Below are 17,031 nucleotides of genomic sequence, written 5' to 3' on the forward strand. Positions count from 1 at the left end.
GTAGCAAGTGATGTTTTATCACATGGGGTCGGGGGTGTTGTACAGCAAGCCAAAGTAGCGGGCGAGCCCCAACCAGTTGTACATGTATCCAATTAAGTTAACCAAGGCAGTAGCCTGCGTTCACGGGACAAAAGAGACGAACCAAAGTGTGTCCCAATATTTTCTCGAGTCAGACAAGCTGCCAATCTCACAGTTTTTGGAGAGCAGAGGCACTTCAATGCTTTGTCTCAAATAGGTCTAACACTGTCTGTGCACTGTAACATGATCCGCCACGGGCCAGGCACTGAGAACGGCGCTGATGCCCTCAGTTGGCTACCGTTGCCCACCACCGGGGTGGAAACGGCACAGCCCGCAGACCTGCTCTTTGTTATGGAAGTGCTAGTGAGCAAGGGGTCAACCATAACGGCTTCCTAGTTTAGGATCTAGACCAGCCAGGATCACAAGTTACCGCCTGCAAACGGCAAACCGCGAGACGGGATGTTGCAGCTTATCCGTCGCAAAAGACGAAACGCTCATCCCATCAGATTGCTCCATACCATGGCCCAGGATCCATGGGGACCACACGGCCTCCGGCCACTACTGAAAGTCTCAAGGCCATATGGACCATCCTTGGCTTGCCAGACCTTAAGGTCAGCGACAATCATCTGGAGCAGGCAGCCCAAATTATAAAGCCAAGCACCACACGTGTCACGGTAGACTCCCTACAGATCCGGCTATCCCGAGTGCTACGCAGTCACCGGACAGAATCATTCAGAACTGAGCCTTCCATATGCAATCAGCAGAGAATGCACCATGATCGCACGGTTCCTCCACGTGACATCAGAATAAATGATGTAGACCATATTCATGGCCCCAGATGGGCTGCTAGCACTGTATTAGCCAAAGAGGGGAATGGAGTGTTTGTGATGAAAATGGAGTGTTTATTGTGAAACCATGTAATGGGCAAATACAGAAAGCATTTGGATCAGACCAAACTGCGAACTACAGATAACCAGGAACCACTGTGAAAGGACCTGGCCCCCAGGGACCCACTAACACAATCGACCTCGCTGTCAACCACAAGGTTGAACCCACCATGCTCGACAGTCCGATCAGACCAGCCGCGCTGCCGTGCAGCAATGATCCGACCAACTCACCCATGCCAGGACTTCAACTCAGGCGATCGACCCAGGAACGCAGAGCGCCAGATCGTCTCAACTTGTAAATAACTTGTACATAATACTTTGGGCAGGGGGGAGTGATGTTATGTATGTATGTAAACCTCACCAATATGTAATACTTGCCACCAGGGGGCACACCTGTGGGAGACCTAAGGGTCACCTGTGCACCCTGGGCAAGCAGGTATCAAAGGTAATCTACCATGCTGCTTCCTCATTCTGGAGTCACATTAAAGAGACCAAGGTCGCAACAGTTTGAGCTTACAATACAGTCTTGTGGAGTCATTCAGTACATAACACAAAGTAGTTCCAATTTCACATCAACACTAAACTGGTAGAGTTAATACACCCTAAAGGTATAACTTCATTAGGAAACTGTGTTAAATATAACCAAAGCAGTAGCCATAGATGAAAGCATGGACAAGAAAAGTAATTCTCCAACCAAACCCACTTCTTCCACAGGCTACAAAATAATGGTATTTGGCTATCACTAATTTCACTTCACTTCAGTTAAAGAACTGTTAACTTAAATGTTATTACTTAACACAGTGAGTGTGGGCTCAGTCAAACATTCACAAAAGCAAGGGCTAGATTCCTAATTCTACAGAAAGTACAGGGAGACGAGCTGAAACCAAGGCAGGAATAAAATGAGAATGGTATAATTGGGGCCTAAATGACAGGAAGGAAGAGTTCATCTATCTGCTTTTGTACCAAAATTGTAAAGCCATTGCCAGTTTAGGAGGATGTTAAAGTTGTGGAAAGGTGCATAAGAGATTTGCTAAGGTGATATCGGGGTGAGAGGCTTATAGTTATGAGAAGTCACTCGAGGAACTGAGGCCTCTTTTCATGAGAAGGTTACGAGGGAATCAGGGGTTGATACAGTAACATCACGTTTTTTCTTTCCTTGTGCTAGCTCAAGGACCCTCTCATATTCCAAACTTGACCAATTTAATTTCAGGTATCAAAAAATATTATATAGTCAATGGTAATTATAAATAGAGAGAACCTCCCAAAAAATATTCCGGAGTAAATAGTATGGAAATAGAGTGAATAAATAAATTCACTTTCTTGGGCTTAGCACCAGATGACGAAAGCAAAGAAGAAATTAAACAGAAGGCAGCAAGTGCAGCAAAAACATTTAAAACATGAACATGTTTCTGGAGATAAAAAGTAGGTGTTATGTATAGACATCACAGACTGTGCATGAATCTATCTTGACGCTTGTTGGCTCAATGTCTTACCTGCTTGACTTGTGGTAATGCTGACAGCCGCAAATAACTTCTGGGTCCGGCTCAGGTCTGAGACGCCATTCACAGCTTCAACCTCGAACGTGTAGTTGGCATGGGCCAGTAGGTCCACGACCGTCACATATGTATCTGCCAGTCCTGACTGCTGGGGCATGAAGCTGATGCTGCTACCACAGGGCATGCATTCGCCCTGCTCCCAGCTGCATCGTTTGCACATGATCCTGTAGGTGACATCGTCCCGGCCTCCGGTATCTGCTGGTGGGCCCCACTCGAGACTCACAGTCGTCTGGTTTATGTTATAAATGAGATTTTGCGGTGCAGAAGGAGGTCCTTTGGAATCAGAAAACAAAATATCAGTCAGATAAAGGCACGTTCCCAGACATAGATGTGTACATTTGCTGGACATGTCAAAATGGATGATATTTTTAGCTCTACATGAGCTGATTAAAGCTGTTTGCAAGACTTTTTTTTTTTACAAATGTATGTTTTTCTCATTTGTATATATTTTTTAGATTGTTAAATATATTAATTGATATACTGGTACTCCAGACCATGGCCCAGATGTCCTCCTCAAATCAGTACAATAACTGCCATTCACATTGGACATGGTGGGACAAGGAAAGGTGCACCTCCGAACAGAACAGTCACTGTTTTGAAGAGCAAATGTTTCCTGCCTCCAGGTTCCTCTCTCTCTACTAAAAGCCGTGGGCCCTAAATTCGACAACACCCGTAGAATGATCGGCACACTGGGCTTGAGCGCCTAAAGAGAGAGGCCCAAGGACCATCCTAAATTTTTCCTCGTTGGCCCCATTGAAATAAATCTGTTGAGTTACGGACGCAAACCAGGTGTCCCGTCCCAGGTCCCCGGTCATTCTACGCCCGTTAAATGCATGCAACAATGTTGAATTTAAGCCCAGGTGACTCTTCAAAGCCTGCATAAAACTAAGAAACTAGGAAAAACATTACAAATTTCTGTTCCCAGACAACAGACAATTGGAACTGAAGAAGTGAATATCTAGATAACTTGCTAACTGGATTACAGGTCATAGATCAGATCCATTAGCTGAACAGGTGAGTAAAAGCCACACAGTATGCCTGAAAACCATGCTTTGCTGTCACAAGACTAAATGAGTGAACTTACTTGTACAAGATACAGAGGGCGGGTCAGTGAGGGCCCTGTAGTAGCCATCCTTACATTCACACCGTGAGGAGCCTTCCTCATCTGTGTGACTGTGAGCTGGGCAGCGAGCACATTGATGGTCCTGCGATGATGACTTATAGAATCCTCGTCCACAAGCTGCAAAATATATAATTTTAATGTCAGTCACTTTGTCGGCTGTATATGGTCAAAGTTCAGTGCAGATTTCATTAAGAACATTGTGAAGAATAAATGAGAAACAAGAAACAATGGTCACATAATACACATCAGGACTTAGCTTATGTACTAGGTAAGGTTCTGGAAGTCAAGACAAGATGCATTCATCACCTACAGCAAACACCCCTTCAGCTCATTAAAATCATTATGTTATCTCAGTGTTCACCATTAATGTAGAGAAAATAAATCACTTTATGCCAGGATTTAGGTCTGTGCAGAATTCTCTCAGCTAATTGTAGTTTGCCCATCAACGTTATATCAACTGTATCTCTTTTCTCCCTAATGGAAATTAATACAAATCCCTCACCGTGCCTTTGCTGGAAAACCAATAGGATTCTAGAATTATTCTAAATCTTACAGGATTTGCAGTTGACCCTATACAAGTTCTGACTTGACAATCGCTTTGAATTTATGTGGTAAAGTTATACAAATATTGGACACTTTGTTAAAAAGACAATATTCCATCAGGCCACAAACAGAATACATCAGAAGATGCAGCAGGCGAATATTCATCTAGCACAAATATATTTTGGCCCCAAGCTCTGGATCTGCCTCCACCAAGCCCTGCATTTTGCAACTAGTACCTGTACCTATTTGGAGAAGTGGGCCAGGAAAAGAGGATGGTTGGGATGATGTTCTTCTTCCAACCTTATGTTGAGGTTGCTCAGGTTTTTGGAAAAAAAATGTAATGATGCTGAGACCATATCTTATTTGCAAAGAATAAAACCAGTGTTAGCACAAAGCACCGTGCAACCCTATATGGAATTAAAAATATCTAGCTAACCTCGGAACAGAAAGTACAACCTTTGCTCCTCTAATGCTTTTGCAACACCTTTGTACTAAGGAAAGCTCTAGCACCAACTTGTGGCACTATAGTTGCTCACCATTTCTTTCTAAAAGCTGATACATGTGGGTTTTGTCGGATAGAGAAATTTAAAGTAAAATACAGAATAATGTTCAGTTCCCACACTGCAATGGATTATTAGGTAGCAATGTAACAGTGCTGTCAGGCTTGGCACAGCGGTAATACTCTTGCTCTGAATGGGGTTATGCCCATGGGTTTAATCGTCACTCCAGAGACTTGAACCCATATCCTAGGTTGACACTTCAGTGCCATATGGAGGGAGTGCTATGCTGTTAAAGGTGCCATCTTTTGGATAAGATTTTAAACCTGAGGTCTGCCTCCTCAGGTAGACATAAAGGATTCCACAGCACTATTTGAAGATGAGCAAGGGTCTTTTTAGCCAATATTGAACCCTCAATCAACATCACTAAATCAAATGATTTATTTCATTGCTGTTTGTGAGACCTTGTTGTACGCAAATTGCCTGCCACATTTTGTACATGACAACAGAGACAACACTTCAAAAGTTCTTCATTGGCTGTAAAGCGTGTTGAGATGTCATTATTCTCTTTCTATATGACACAAAAAATACACGGGAAAATTGTCAATTTACAACTATTATTTGAATTTTAGTTTAGTTTGCTGACCTAGTTGTCATCGTCATTGCTCAATTTTGTGCATCTTGATTTTTTAAAAATATAGTTTTCAAAAGGTAACTGTAAAGTTGATATATATACACATAGAATAACAACAATCTTAAAATCGGTACAACCGGAGTCCAGGCACACAGGATGAGAGATCAGAGTCACAATCTGGTGAGTGCCTTGCTTGTAACGTTGGGTCATTACTATAGCATCCTGTACAGAGCTTGTCAAATCCATGTGGGTTCACAGATATATCCTTCTGGAATTAACCTTTATCCCAGAAACCCTTTGCAAGGTCATTGTGCTTGAGCTCTTGGTGTGTTGTGCTTTTTCTGTGCATGGCTGGCTGAGTTGCAGTGTGCACCTTGTCCTTGAGGTGTGATGACACTGACACTAAGGATTGATGACTGTGGCATTATCACTCAAAGTATACTAATGATTAATCTGCACATCTGTGAAAGTCTATGACCTGGTATATATTAGAAATGTTGAAAGCGTTGTTTTATTAATGCTCACAACACTTTACAATCTACAATGTTTACATACAGTTGAGGTACAGCACTGTAACTGGGAATGTTAAAAACATCATTTTGTCTGTTGATAAAAATGTATTATTGTTATGTTAGTTTCAGTAAGAATGACTATCAGAAATGTTCTGCAATGATAAGTGTACCAGCCAGCATGGAACGGAATCACAGAGACCAGGAAAATCCAATGCAAGTAGTAAAAAGTGTGTTCTTCAGTAATACTCTAAATCAAAGACATGTTAATGATTCTTAGCACAGCATTCTGACCTGGCGAGGATAAGTTCCTGGGACAAATAGGGTCATCACAGTGGCTGATGTCAGCCATGGCAGGAATCTGAGGTCGTGGAGGTAGGGTGGTGGGGTCAGGGAGAGAGGGATGTTTATAGGTTTGTTTGTTGGGCCAGGAGGAAACAGGCCTGCTCCTCCTAGCTGACAAGCAGTGCTGTACAGGCATTTACCTGATGGATGCAGCTCTTCTTGTCTCATCTGTGGTTGGGAAAATGTTGGAGTCCATTAATAAAGAAGCAGTAGCAGGACATTTGGAAAAGCAAAATTCGGTCAGGCAGAGTCAGCATGGATTTATGAAGGGGAAGTCATGTTTGACAAATTTGCTGGAATTCTTTGAGGATCTAATGAACAGGGTGGATAAAGGGGAACCAGTGGAGGTGGTGTATTTGGACTTCCAGAAGGCATTTGACAAGATGCCACATAAAAGGTTACTGCACAAGATAAAAGTTCACGGGGTTGGGGGTAATATATTAGCATGGATAAAGGATTGGCTAACTAACAGAAAACAGAGAGTCGGGATAAATGGTTCACTCTCTGGTTGGCAACCAGTAACTAGTGGGATGCCGCAGGGATCAGTGCTGGGACCCCAACTATTTACAATCTATATTAACGACTTGGAAGAAGGGACTGAGTGTAATGTAGCCAAGTTTGCTGACGATACAAAGATGGGAGGAAAGGCAATGTGTGAGGAGGATACAAAAAATCTGCAACACGACATAGACAGGCTAAGTGAGTGGGCAAAAATTTGGCAGATGGAGTATAATGTTGGAAAGTGTGAGGTCATGCACTTTGGCAGAAAAAATCAAAGAGCGAGTTATTATTTAAATGGAGAAAGATTGCAAAGTGCTGCAGTACAGTGGGACCTGGGGGTACTTGTGCATGAAACACAAAAGGATAGTATGCAGGTACAGCAAGTGATCAGGAAGGCCAATGGTATCTTGGCCTTTATTGCAAAAGGGATGGAGTATAACAGCAAGGAAGTCTTGCTACAGCTATACAAGGTATTGGTGAGGCCACACCTGGAATACTGCGTGCAGTTTTGGTTTCCATATTTACGAAAGGATATACTTGCTTTGGAGGCAGTTCAAAGAAGGTTCACTAGGTTGATTCCGGAGATGAGGGGGTTAACTTATGAGGAAAGGTTGAGTAGGTTGGGCCTCTACTCATTGGAGTTCAGAAGAATGCGAGGTGATCTTATCGAAACGCATAAGATTTTGAGGGGGCTTGACAAGGTGGATGCAGAGAGGATGTCTCCACTGATGGGGGAGACTAGAATTGGAGGCATGATCTTAGAATAAGGGGTCGCCCATTTAAAACTGAGATGAAGAGAAATGTCTTCTCTCAGAGGGTTGTAAATCTGTGGAATTCGCTGCCTCAGAGAGCTGTGAAAGCTGGGACATTGAATAAATTTAAGACAGAAATAGACAGTTTCTTAAACGATTAGGGGATAAGGGGTTATGACGAGCGGGCAGGGAAGTGGAGCTGAGTCCATGATCAGATCAGTCACGATCTTATTGAATGGCGGAGCAGGCTCGAGGAGCCGTAAGGCCTACTCCTGTTCCTATTTCTTATGTTCTTATGTTTCAACTGCCAGGTTTCCTGAGGCCCGGGAAACCAAGAGCGGATTGGTCACCTGCCACTCGTCCCGGCCCCGTTCTCCTCGCCCCGCCCTCGTTAAGACCGGACGTGGGCAGGTTTGAGGTGCGTTGCATTCCTGTTTCAAATGTTTAACATTTTAACCTCCCACACGAACTGAACCAAACACACCCGTTTTTGGTGGTTAAAATTATCTCCAAAGAAAGAAATCAAAAAAATTTAGAAAATATTTATTTTTCAAAAGTGAGAGGAAATCAATAAATAAAAACACTAAAATGTCCACAATTACAATTTATCCTACTTATCAATCTGCATTTTGAATAAATATGGCTGAAGCCAGTGGAAAAACTTGATCAAAGAAGAAAAAAATGCACACACGAAATAGTAGCTTTCATGATCCCTTCTAGCACATGTTGACAAATTACCATGGTGGGATTTCAACTCACTACTTTTGAATTGCTAGGCTATTACCACAACCAGTGTAGATTGAGTGTTATGAGATATTTAACAACACTGTAGATTTTTTCTTGTTGTGTCTGATGGGGGGGAAGGAGAAAAGTACTGTTCCCTAAAGTAGGGGGTTGACAGGTGATGTGGGAGGGAAATCCATGATAGAATAATTAGCCATGGACTCTGGATGGAGTGAGAGTTGATGGACTGAATAGCTGTTTCTTCCTCAGGATTTTCTGTTCTTATATGGACGAACAATTGCCTTCATCAAGCAAGTCATAAATTAATAAGCGGGATGTAACTTCATCACCTGCATCCCTCTCTAACTCTGCGTAGGTATATGCTGACTGATGTCCCAACACACTATGCCACAGATTATCCATTCATACTTATGATATTCAAAGTGGCCTTGACCAGGTAGGAAGGTGGTGAATGGATGCCAGGCACTTTGCCAAGTAGTAAGGAGCAAAATCAAGATTAACAAGTCACCACCAAGTTGCCCTATTATGTACTGCCTGAAAATAACAAGACCAACAGGCAGCTTAGCTCACTCATCTTTTTTTCTCAGTCAGTAAGTGATGCATGACAGAGAGGCCTAAAAGAGAAAAAACAAACCATAAAATGAGTTGATAAGTGATGAAAAAAGCTGACACGTAGTATATCTGCAGTTAACTATAAGGCAGGCAAGTTCGCTGTTGCAGTGTGTGGGATCCCACACAGGAGCACAATGTACAAAGTCAAAAAGATCTTTTCCAGAGATTATAGAAAGACCCTGAAAGCCAGTGGGACAGCAAAGGTCTGGAAACAGCAGCACATGCTATTCTTTACGAAAAATAATTGTGTGCATGTGCATGGTGTGCATGCATGTGTATGTGGGTGTGTAAAAATGCATGTAACTTATTTACTGCTATAGATTATGGGTTTTGCTTAAACAGTAAGAGATCTTACCAGGGAGATGCCACAGAGCTTGAACGGATCATAACCTTGCCTCACATTCAGAGCAAAAGGTCATTAGAGCTTCGCTCGCTAACATAGCAACCAGGGTAAACAGATAGTGGAGGGAAACGAGAGAAACTAATGATAGGAGACAAGTCAATAGAACTAAGCCTTCTGGAAATCAAACTAATCCACACAATGGCTTCACCACAAAAACTTCACTAATTACCAAAATGTATGCTCACAATGAGAATAATCTTCCATGAATCAGTTGTTTTCAATTATGAAGTTCTCAACACATAAACATCTGCATTTAGTTTCGTTGAGACAGAGTAGCCCATTTAATTCTGTCTGTTCTTTTACTCATGTAATTTGAACTCTACAAGTAGATTGGCCAAGATATTTTAACGGAGTCATTTTCATTTATTTTTAAACTAAGCTGGTTTCCTAATCAAATTTAGAAATTAACACCTTAAATTCCACTGGAGGTAGCTTCGCAGTCTGTTTCCCACACACTGCTGTCAGTCTGGAGTGAGCGACTCCCATTACAGAGGCACAAAGCCTGTTCTGGCACAAGAGGAGAGCACTCACTCTGGAAACAATGCTCAATATTCCACTTTATATCACTCCGAACTGACTATCCATCAGCCCATGAATGAAATGCCATGCATACTAGTATTTCAGATTAAAAAGCTTGACTTCTCCAGGCACTGAGGGGTTAATTTACTCTGGAAGTGTACTGACTGCCTTGTTCACATATCATTCTTATTTTAGCACAGTCATGAACCTGTTTAAATAATTAGGTTAAAATAGCACATAAAGAAATTTTATGCAAATACGTTAATCTTCAACGAGCTATCAGAAGAAATTATACCCCTGAGTCACAATAAAATAACTTGACTCTCTTGGTTGGATTTTGTACCAGAAATGTTCTTAGGGCCAAATGCTAAGTAGTTCAGTTGTTATATGTCACTGTTAATGATATGTCTTTTTTTTCTTTTTGCATATTTAATTATATGATTGTTGATATTTATCTGTTTTCATGTTAGAGAGCAAGAACACGCTCATTGGAAAATGATAGCAGGGATGTTACACTGAACAAATTGCTGTTTAAAAAAAAGTTTACTAAAAACATTAATCCTTCACCTAATGTTGGGATAGCGCAGACAGGACTCCAGTCGATTCCAATCGAAAATTAGAAATTAATAAAGTCAATGTACGAGAATAAGTTTTTACATGAAAACCATGCATGGGAACTCTACATCCTCCTCAGTTACCTTATTCTGCCCTACCTGACAGTAAACCTATTACTGTGGCACCTTTCTGACAACTGGTTTAACTGCTTTACTCCCAAAAGTTATTGTTTTAGCACAAAAGGATGAAATACTTTCCAACAGAATGCTTGTATTTCTCAGTAATTAATGTCCTGGTAATGAAATCACAGGAATGTGAGCTTTGAAATGAGCAGTTTCTACAAAGTAGATTTTATTAATGGGTTATAGGAACATAAGAAATAGGAGCAGGAATAAGCCATTTGGCCCTTCAAGCCTGCTCCGCCATTCAAAAAGAACATGGCTGATCTGATCTTGGCCTCAAATCCACTTCCTTGCCCACTCCCCATAACCCTTGACTCTCTTATTATTCAAAAATCTGTCTTCACCTTAAATATATTCTATGACCCAGCCTCCACAGCTCTCTGGGGTAGAGAATTCCAAAGATTCACGACCATCTGAGAAGAAATTCCTCCTCATTTCCGTTTTAAATGGGCGACCCTTTATTCTTAAACTATGCCCCCTAGTTCTAAATTCCCTCATCCTCTCTGCATCTATACCATGTCAAGCTCCCTCAGAATCTTATACATTTCAATAAGATCACCTCTCATTCTTCTAAACTCCAATGAGTATAGGCCCAACCTTCTCAACCTTTCTTCATAAGATAACCCTCTCATCTCAGGAATCAACCTCGTGAACCTTCTTTGAACCGCCTCCAATGCAAGTATATCCCTCCTTAAATAAGGAGACCAAAACTGTATGCAGTACTCCAGGTGTGGTCTCACCAACACCCTGTATAGTTGTAGTAGGACTTCCCTACTTTTATACTCCACCCCCCTTTCAATAAAAACCAACATTCATTTGCCTTCCTAATTATTTGCTGTACCTGCATGCTAACTTTTTGTGTTTCATGTATAAGGACCCCCAGATCCCTCTGTACCTCAGCATTTTGTAATCTCTCTCCATTTAAATAATACTTTGTTTTTTTATTTTTCCTACTAAAGTGGATAATCTCACATTTTCCCATATTATACTCCATCTGCCAAATTTTTGCCCACTCACTGAGCCTTTGCAGATTCTTTGCATCCTTCTCAAAATTTGCCTTTCCACCTATCTTTGTATCATCAGCAAATATGGCTACATTACACTCGGTCCCTTCATCCAAGTCATTAAATATAGATTGTAAGTAGTTGAGGTCCCAGCACTGATCCCTGTGGCACCCCACTAGTTCCAGTTTGGCAACCTGAAAATGACCCATTTATCACGACTCTTTTTTCTGTTAGTTAGCCAATCTCCTATCCATGCTAATATATTACCACCAATCCTGTGAGCTCTTATCTTGTGCAGTAACCTTTTATGTGACAACTTATCGAATGCCTTCTGGAAATCCAAATATTCGACATCTATTGGTTCCCCTTTATCCACCCTGCTTGTTACATCCTCAAAGATCTCCAGCAAATTTGTCAAACATGATTTCTCTTTCATAAAACCATGCTGCCTCTGCTTGTCTGTATTATAATTTTCTAAATATTCTATTACTACTTCCTAATGGCAGATGTTAGGCTAACAGATCTATAGTTTCCTGCTTTCTGTCTCCCTCCTTTCTTAAAGTTATGGAAAAAACATGACAAAAGATAACCAATCTTCTGGGTTTTTTTAATGAAAAAAGGAATTTCCCCTCAATTTGCTGAATAAACCATCCTTTGGTAATCGCTGAAAAACATGGACAAAAACTAGTCAAGGGCTAACCACTCACACAATGAAACCTTCTCATAAATGTGACCATTCTCAGTTCTTTTGATATATTTTGAGATATTTTTCTGTCTGCCCAATGTGTTGTCATTTTAAGCAACTCAGTAGCTGACTAGTTATTTGCCCCCGTGTGCATAATAAAACAAATATGAGCAATTCAATAAAATTATTTTTTTTGTTAACTTTACGCACAAAGAGAATGGACACTTTATTAAACTAGCTTTAGAGAAACACAGCGTCCCAATCTCCACACACACACATACACACTCAAGAATACCGAGTGGGACATTCCGAAAATGTCCAGTGCCGTGCTGGTTCCTGCTGGTTGTCCCCAACTGAGAGAGAATCAAAACCCCTGAACATTTGGCCACAGATTCTGCTCCCTCGGTGTCATACTATGCAACACAAGCACAATGTTGTACAATATTTCATCAAACAAGATGTGCTTTGTAGCACAGTGCTTTGCATTTCCAATTGCTTTACAGACTCGCATAACGATTGCTCGAGTGCTGCGTTTACCGGTGACCAGCTGAGCTGGAGGGACAGAGCTACTGGGATTATATATAAAAGTAAGACTTTCTTTGCAACCATCACCGGGATGCGGAACAGAGGCTCAAGAATTCTGAAATCTGAAAGTGGCTGGCAAGCAATAGACCTGTCACAACGTTATCTCCAGCTCTCAGGATGTGGCATTTACCATTGCTGACAGCCGAACACTGGGCTGGAGACTGACAGGTCGGACAATGGGGAATGTCATTTGGAATCAGAGGCTCTGCTTTGCGTGCTCCCCTGAAGCTTGAGCCGGAGTTTAGGAAGAGAATGGGCCGGCTGCACCCACGCCACGCTTAGACCATTAGCAGCAGAGATGGGAGACCGGGGAATGCTGCCGGGACAGATCACCAATGCACAGCTACATTCCACCATGGGAAAACTTTTAACACATAAAAGGCAATTACGGCAGGGAGAGAGAAAAAAAAATCACCATCCCAAAGCAGTCAGAGAAGTGCAATTCCTATGGGAATGATGCTGGTGAGAGGTACTACAGAAACAGTTCCAAAATAGAGCAGATTACAAGGAAAGCAAACTCAAGGACTGCGGCTGACGAAACGCAATTGTATTGTTACTGAAGAACACGATGCCGCAGCGCAGCCTCTCCCGCAAATGATTCTGCATGTGAATATCTCCGCGGATAATGGTTGAAACGGCCGGTGGAGTTTGACCAACTAGTTTCAATAGCAATTCTGATTTGTCATCCAGTATTTGATCTAAATGGTAAAACTCTGTCATCTAATGGCAAAAAATAAAATCAATTTACTCATGTCTGGATTTCTCTGTCACCACTGTCTGTTAAAATAATTTACTTTTGCTTTGTGCCGAGGTAATCGGTGACGGCAACCCTCCTTGGCTTCCGAGATCATCCCCAGGTCTCCGCCCCACACTCCCATGACTTTGCCTCACACTCGCTCTGCAATCTTCTTCTCTCCGCCTGATGTCCCTGGATACAACCTCCACTCCTCAGTCACCGATTTACTTCTCATTCTTGCTTCCACCACTGCTGGCCATATTTTCAGCTGCTGTTACCCGTGCAAATCCCTCTGCCATGCCACCTTTGCATGCTCACAAAGATCCCCCTCAAAGCCTTTTCTTTAATTGTACCTTTGCTTCCCCTCCCTAACCCCTAATTTCCTCCTCCTGCACAGTGCTCTGAGCCATTCTCTATGTGAGCAGCACCAAATAAATGGAAGTTTTAAGTTGTCGTTGATAAAACTCTGCGATTCCTCATGAATAATATCTAAAATACACAAATACTAATCGGGTCAAATTAACAATGTCATGCTGTTGGCACAAAGCTTGCAGACCAATTATTTCAGATGTGGATGTCAGCGGCTTCCGAGGCACTTTCCGAGCATTAAAACGGGACAGAAACTTCTGCTGGACCGATTGACCATGGTGCCTGCATTCCCGATAAACGTTGCTGGTGCCAAGAGTGCAAATTCATTAAAATTCACCTTGATGTAGATTGAGTAAAACCGGACCCGACAGGAACTCGAAGTAAAAATGAAAATTTGTACTAACTAGCAGGAAAATAACGCAGATACAGGTAAAAATATAAATATTTACACTTTCAGTTTCATCCAAGAGCAATTCACACAGTCGCAACAGTTAAAGAAATCTTCCAGTCACACGCACACACATGGTATCTGTCCTACACACACAGTATCTGTCACACACACAGTATCTATCCTACAACACACAGTATCTGTCACAGAAACATAGAAAATAGGTGCAGGAGTAGGCCATTCGGCCCTTCGAGCCTGCTACACCATTCAATATGATCATGGTTGATCATGCAACTTCACTACCCCATTCCTGCTTTCTCTCCATAGCCGCTGATCCCTTTAGCCGTAAAGGCCACATCTAACTCCTTTTTGAATATATCTAACGAACTGGCCTCAACAACTTTCTGTGGGAGAGAATTCCACAGGTTCACAATTCTCTGAGTGAAGAAGTTTCTCCTCATCTCGGTCCTAAGTGGCTTACCCCTTATCCTTAGACTGTGACCCCTGGTTCTAGACTTCCCCAACATCGGGAACATTCTTCCTGCATCTAACCTGTCCAATCACATCGGAATTTTATATGTTTCTATGAGATCCCCTCTCATTCTTCTAAATTCCAGTGAATATAAGCCTGGTTGATTCACTCTTTCTTCATATGTCAGCCTTGCCATCCCGGGAATCATTCTGGTGAACCTTCGCTGCACTCCCTCAATAGCAAGAATGTTCTTCCTCATATTAGGAGGCCAAAACTGCACACAATACTCAAGGTGTGGTCTCACCAAGGCTCTGTACAACTGCAGTAAGACCTCCCTGCTCCTATACTCAAATCCCCTCGCTATGAAGGCCAGCATGCCATTTGCTTTCTGCATGCCTACCTTCAACGGCTAATGTACCATGAAACCCAGGTCTCGTTGCACCTCCCCTTTTACTAATCTGTCACCATTCAGATAATAATCAGCCTTCCTGTTTTTGCCACCAAAGTGGATAATCTCACACTTATCCACATTATACTGCATCTGTCATGCACTTGCCCATTCACCTAACCTGTCCAAGTCTCCCTACAGCCTCCTAGCATCCTCCTCGCAGCTTGCACTGCCCACCCAGCTTAGTGCCATCGGCAAACTTGGAGACATTACATACAATTCCTTCATCTAAATCATTAATGTATATTGTAAATAGCTGGGGTCCCAGCACTGAACCCTGCGGCATCCCACTAGTTACAGCCTACCATTCTGAAAAGGACCCGTTTATTCCCACTCTTTGCTTCCTGACTGCCAACCAGTTCTCTATCCACGTCAATACATTACCGCCAATACCATGTGCCTTAATTTTGCACATTATCTCCTGTGTGGGACCTTGTCAAAAGCCTTTTGAAAGTCCAAATACACCACATCCACTAGTTCTCCCTTGTCCACTCTACTAGTTACATCCTCAAAAAACTCTAGAAGATTTGTCAAGCATGATTTCCCTTTCATAAATCCATGCTGACTTGGACCGATCCTGTCACTGCTTTCCAAATGCGCTGTTATTACATCTTTAATAATTGATTCCATCATTTTCCCCACTGCCGATGTCAGGCTAACCAGTCTATAATTTCCTATTTTCTCTCTCCCTCCTTTTTTAAAAAGTGGGGTTACATTAGCTACCCTCCAATCCATAGGAACTGAACCAGAGCCTATGGAATGTTGGAATATGACCACCAATGCATCTACTATTTCTAGGGCCACTTCCTTAAGTACTCTGCGATGCAGATTATCAAGGCTCTGGGGATTTATCGGCCTTCATGAAGTCCCTTCAATTTCCCGAACACCATTTCCTGACTAATAAGGATTTTCCTCAGTTCCCCCTTCTCGCTAGATCCTCGGTCCCCTAGTATTTTCGGGAGGTTATTCATGTCTTCCTTTGTGAAGACAGAACCAAATTATTTGTTCAATTGGTCTGCCATTTCCTTGTTCCCCATTATTGAATTGACCTGAATTTGACTGCAAGGGACCTACGTTTGTTTTCACTAATCTTTTTCTTTTCACATATCTATAGAAGCTTTTGCAGTCACTTTTTATGTTCCCTGCAAGCTTCCTCTCATACTCTATTTTCCTCCTCCTAATTAAATCCTTAGTCCTCCTCTGCTGAATTCTAAATTTCTCCCAGTCCTCAGGTTTGCTGCTTTTTCTGGCCAATTTATATGCCTCTTCCTTGGATTTAACACTCTCCTTAATTTCCCTTGTTAGCCACGGTTGAGCCATCTTTCCTTTTTTATTCTTACGCCACACAGGGATGTACAATTGTTGTAGTTCATCCATGTGATATTTAAATGTCTGCCATTGCCTATCCACCATCAACCTTTTATCATTCTCCAGTCTATCCTAGCCAATTCACGTCTCATACCGTCGAAGTTATTTTCTTTAAGTTCAGGACCCTAGTCTCTGAATTAACTGTGTCACTCTCCATCTAATGAAAAATTCTACCATATTATGGTCACTCTTCCCCAAGGGGCCCCGCACGACCAGATTGCTAATTAATCCTCTCTCGTTACACAAGACCCAGTCTAGGATCGCTTGCTCTCTAGTTGGTTCCTCGACATATTGGTCTAGAAAACCATCCCTTATACACTCCAGGAAATCCTCCTCCACAGTATTGCTACCAGTTTGGTTAGCCCAATCAATATGTAGATTAAAGTCACCCATGATAACTGCTGTACCTTTATTGCATGCACCCCTAATTTCCTGTTTGATGTCATCCCCAACCTCCCTACTACTGTTTGGTGGTCTGTGCACAACTCCCACTAACATTTTCTGCCCTTTAGTGTTTCGCAGCTCTACCCATATAGATTCCACATCATCCAAGCTAATGTCCTTCCTTACTATTGCGTTAATCTCCTCTTTAATCA

The 17,031-nt window shown here is 42.1% G+C and overlaps 1 protein-coding gene across 6 annotated transcripts in view; it reads right to left on the bottom strand.

The window, feature by feature from the left end:
* The window catches only part of epha7 (eph receptor A7), a 312,075-nt gene that overhangs the window by 197,317 nt on the left and 97,727 nt on the right, over positions 1 to 17,031 (bottom strand). For all 6 annotated transcript variants that reach the window (XM_070885388.1, XM_070885387.1, XM_070885386.1 and 3 more), the window contains exons 4-5: positions 3,546 to 3,701; positions 2,399 to 2,734 (exon numbers count right to left, since the gene is read on the bottom strand). In XM_070885388.1, the coding sequence (XP_070741489.1) occupies positions 2,399 to 2,734; positions 3,546 to 3,701 (492 nt within the window). The remainder of the gene's footprint in view (positions 1 to 2,398; positions 2,735 to 3,545; positions 3,702 to 17,031) is intronic.

This window comes from Pristiophorus japonicus, chromosome 7 (genome assembly GCF_044704955.1).
Source record: "Pristiophorus japonicus isolate sPriJap1 chromosome 7, sPriJap1.hap1, whole genome shotgun sequence".
Lineage (NCBI taxonomy): Eukaryota > Metazoa > Chordata > Chondrichthyes > Pristiophoridae > Pristiophorus > Pristiophorus japonicus.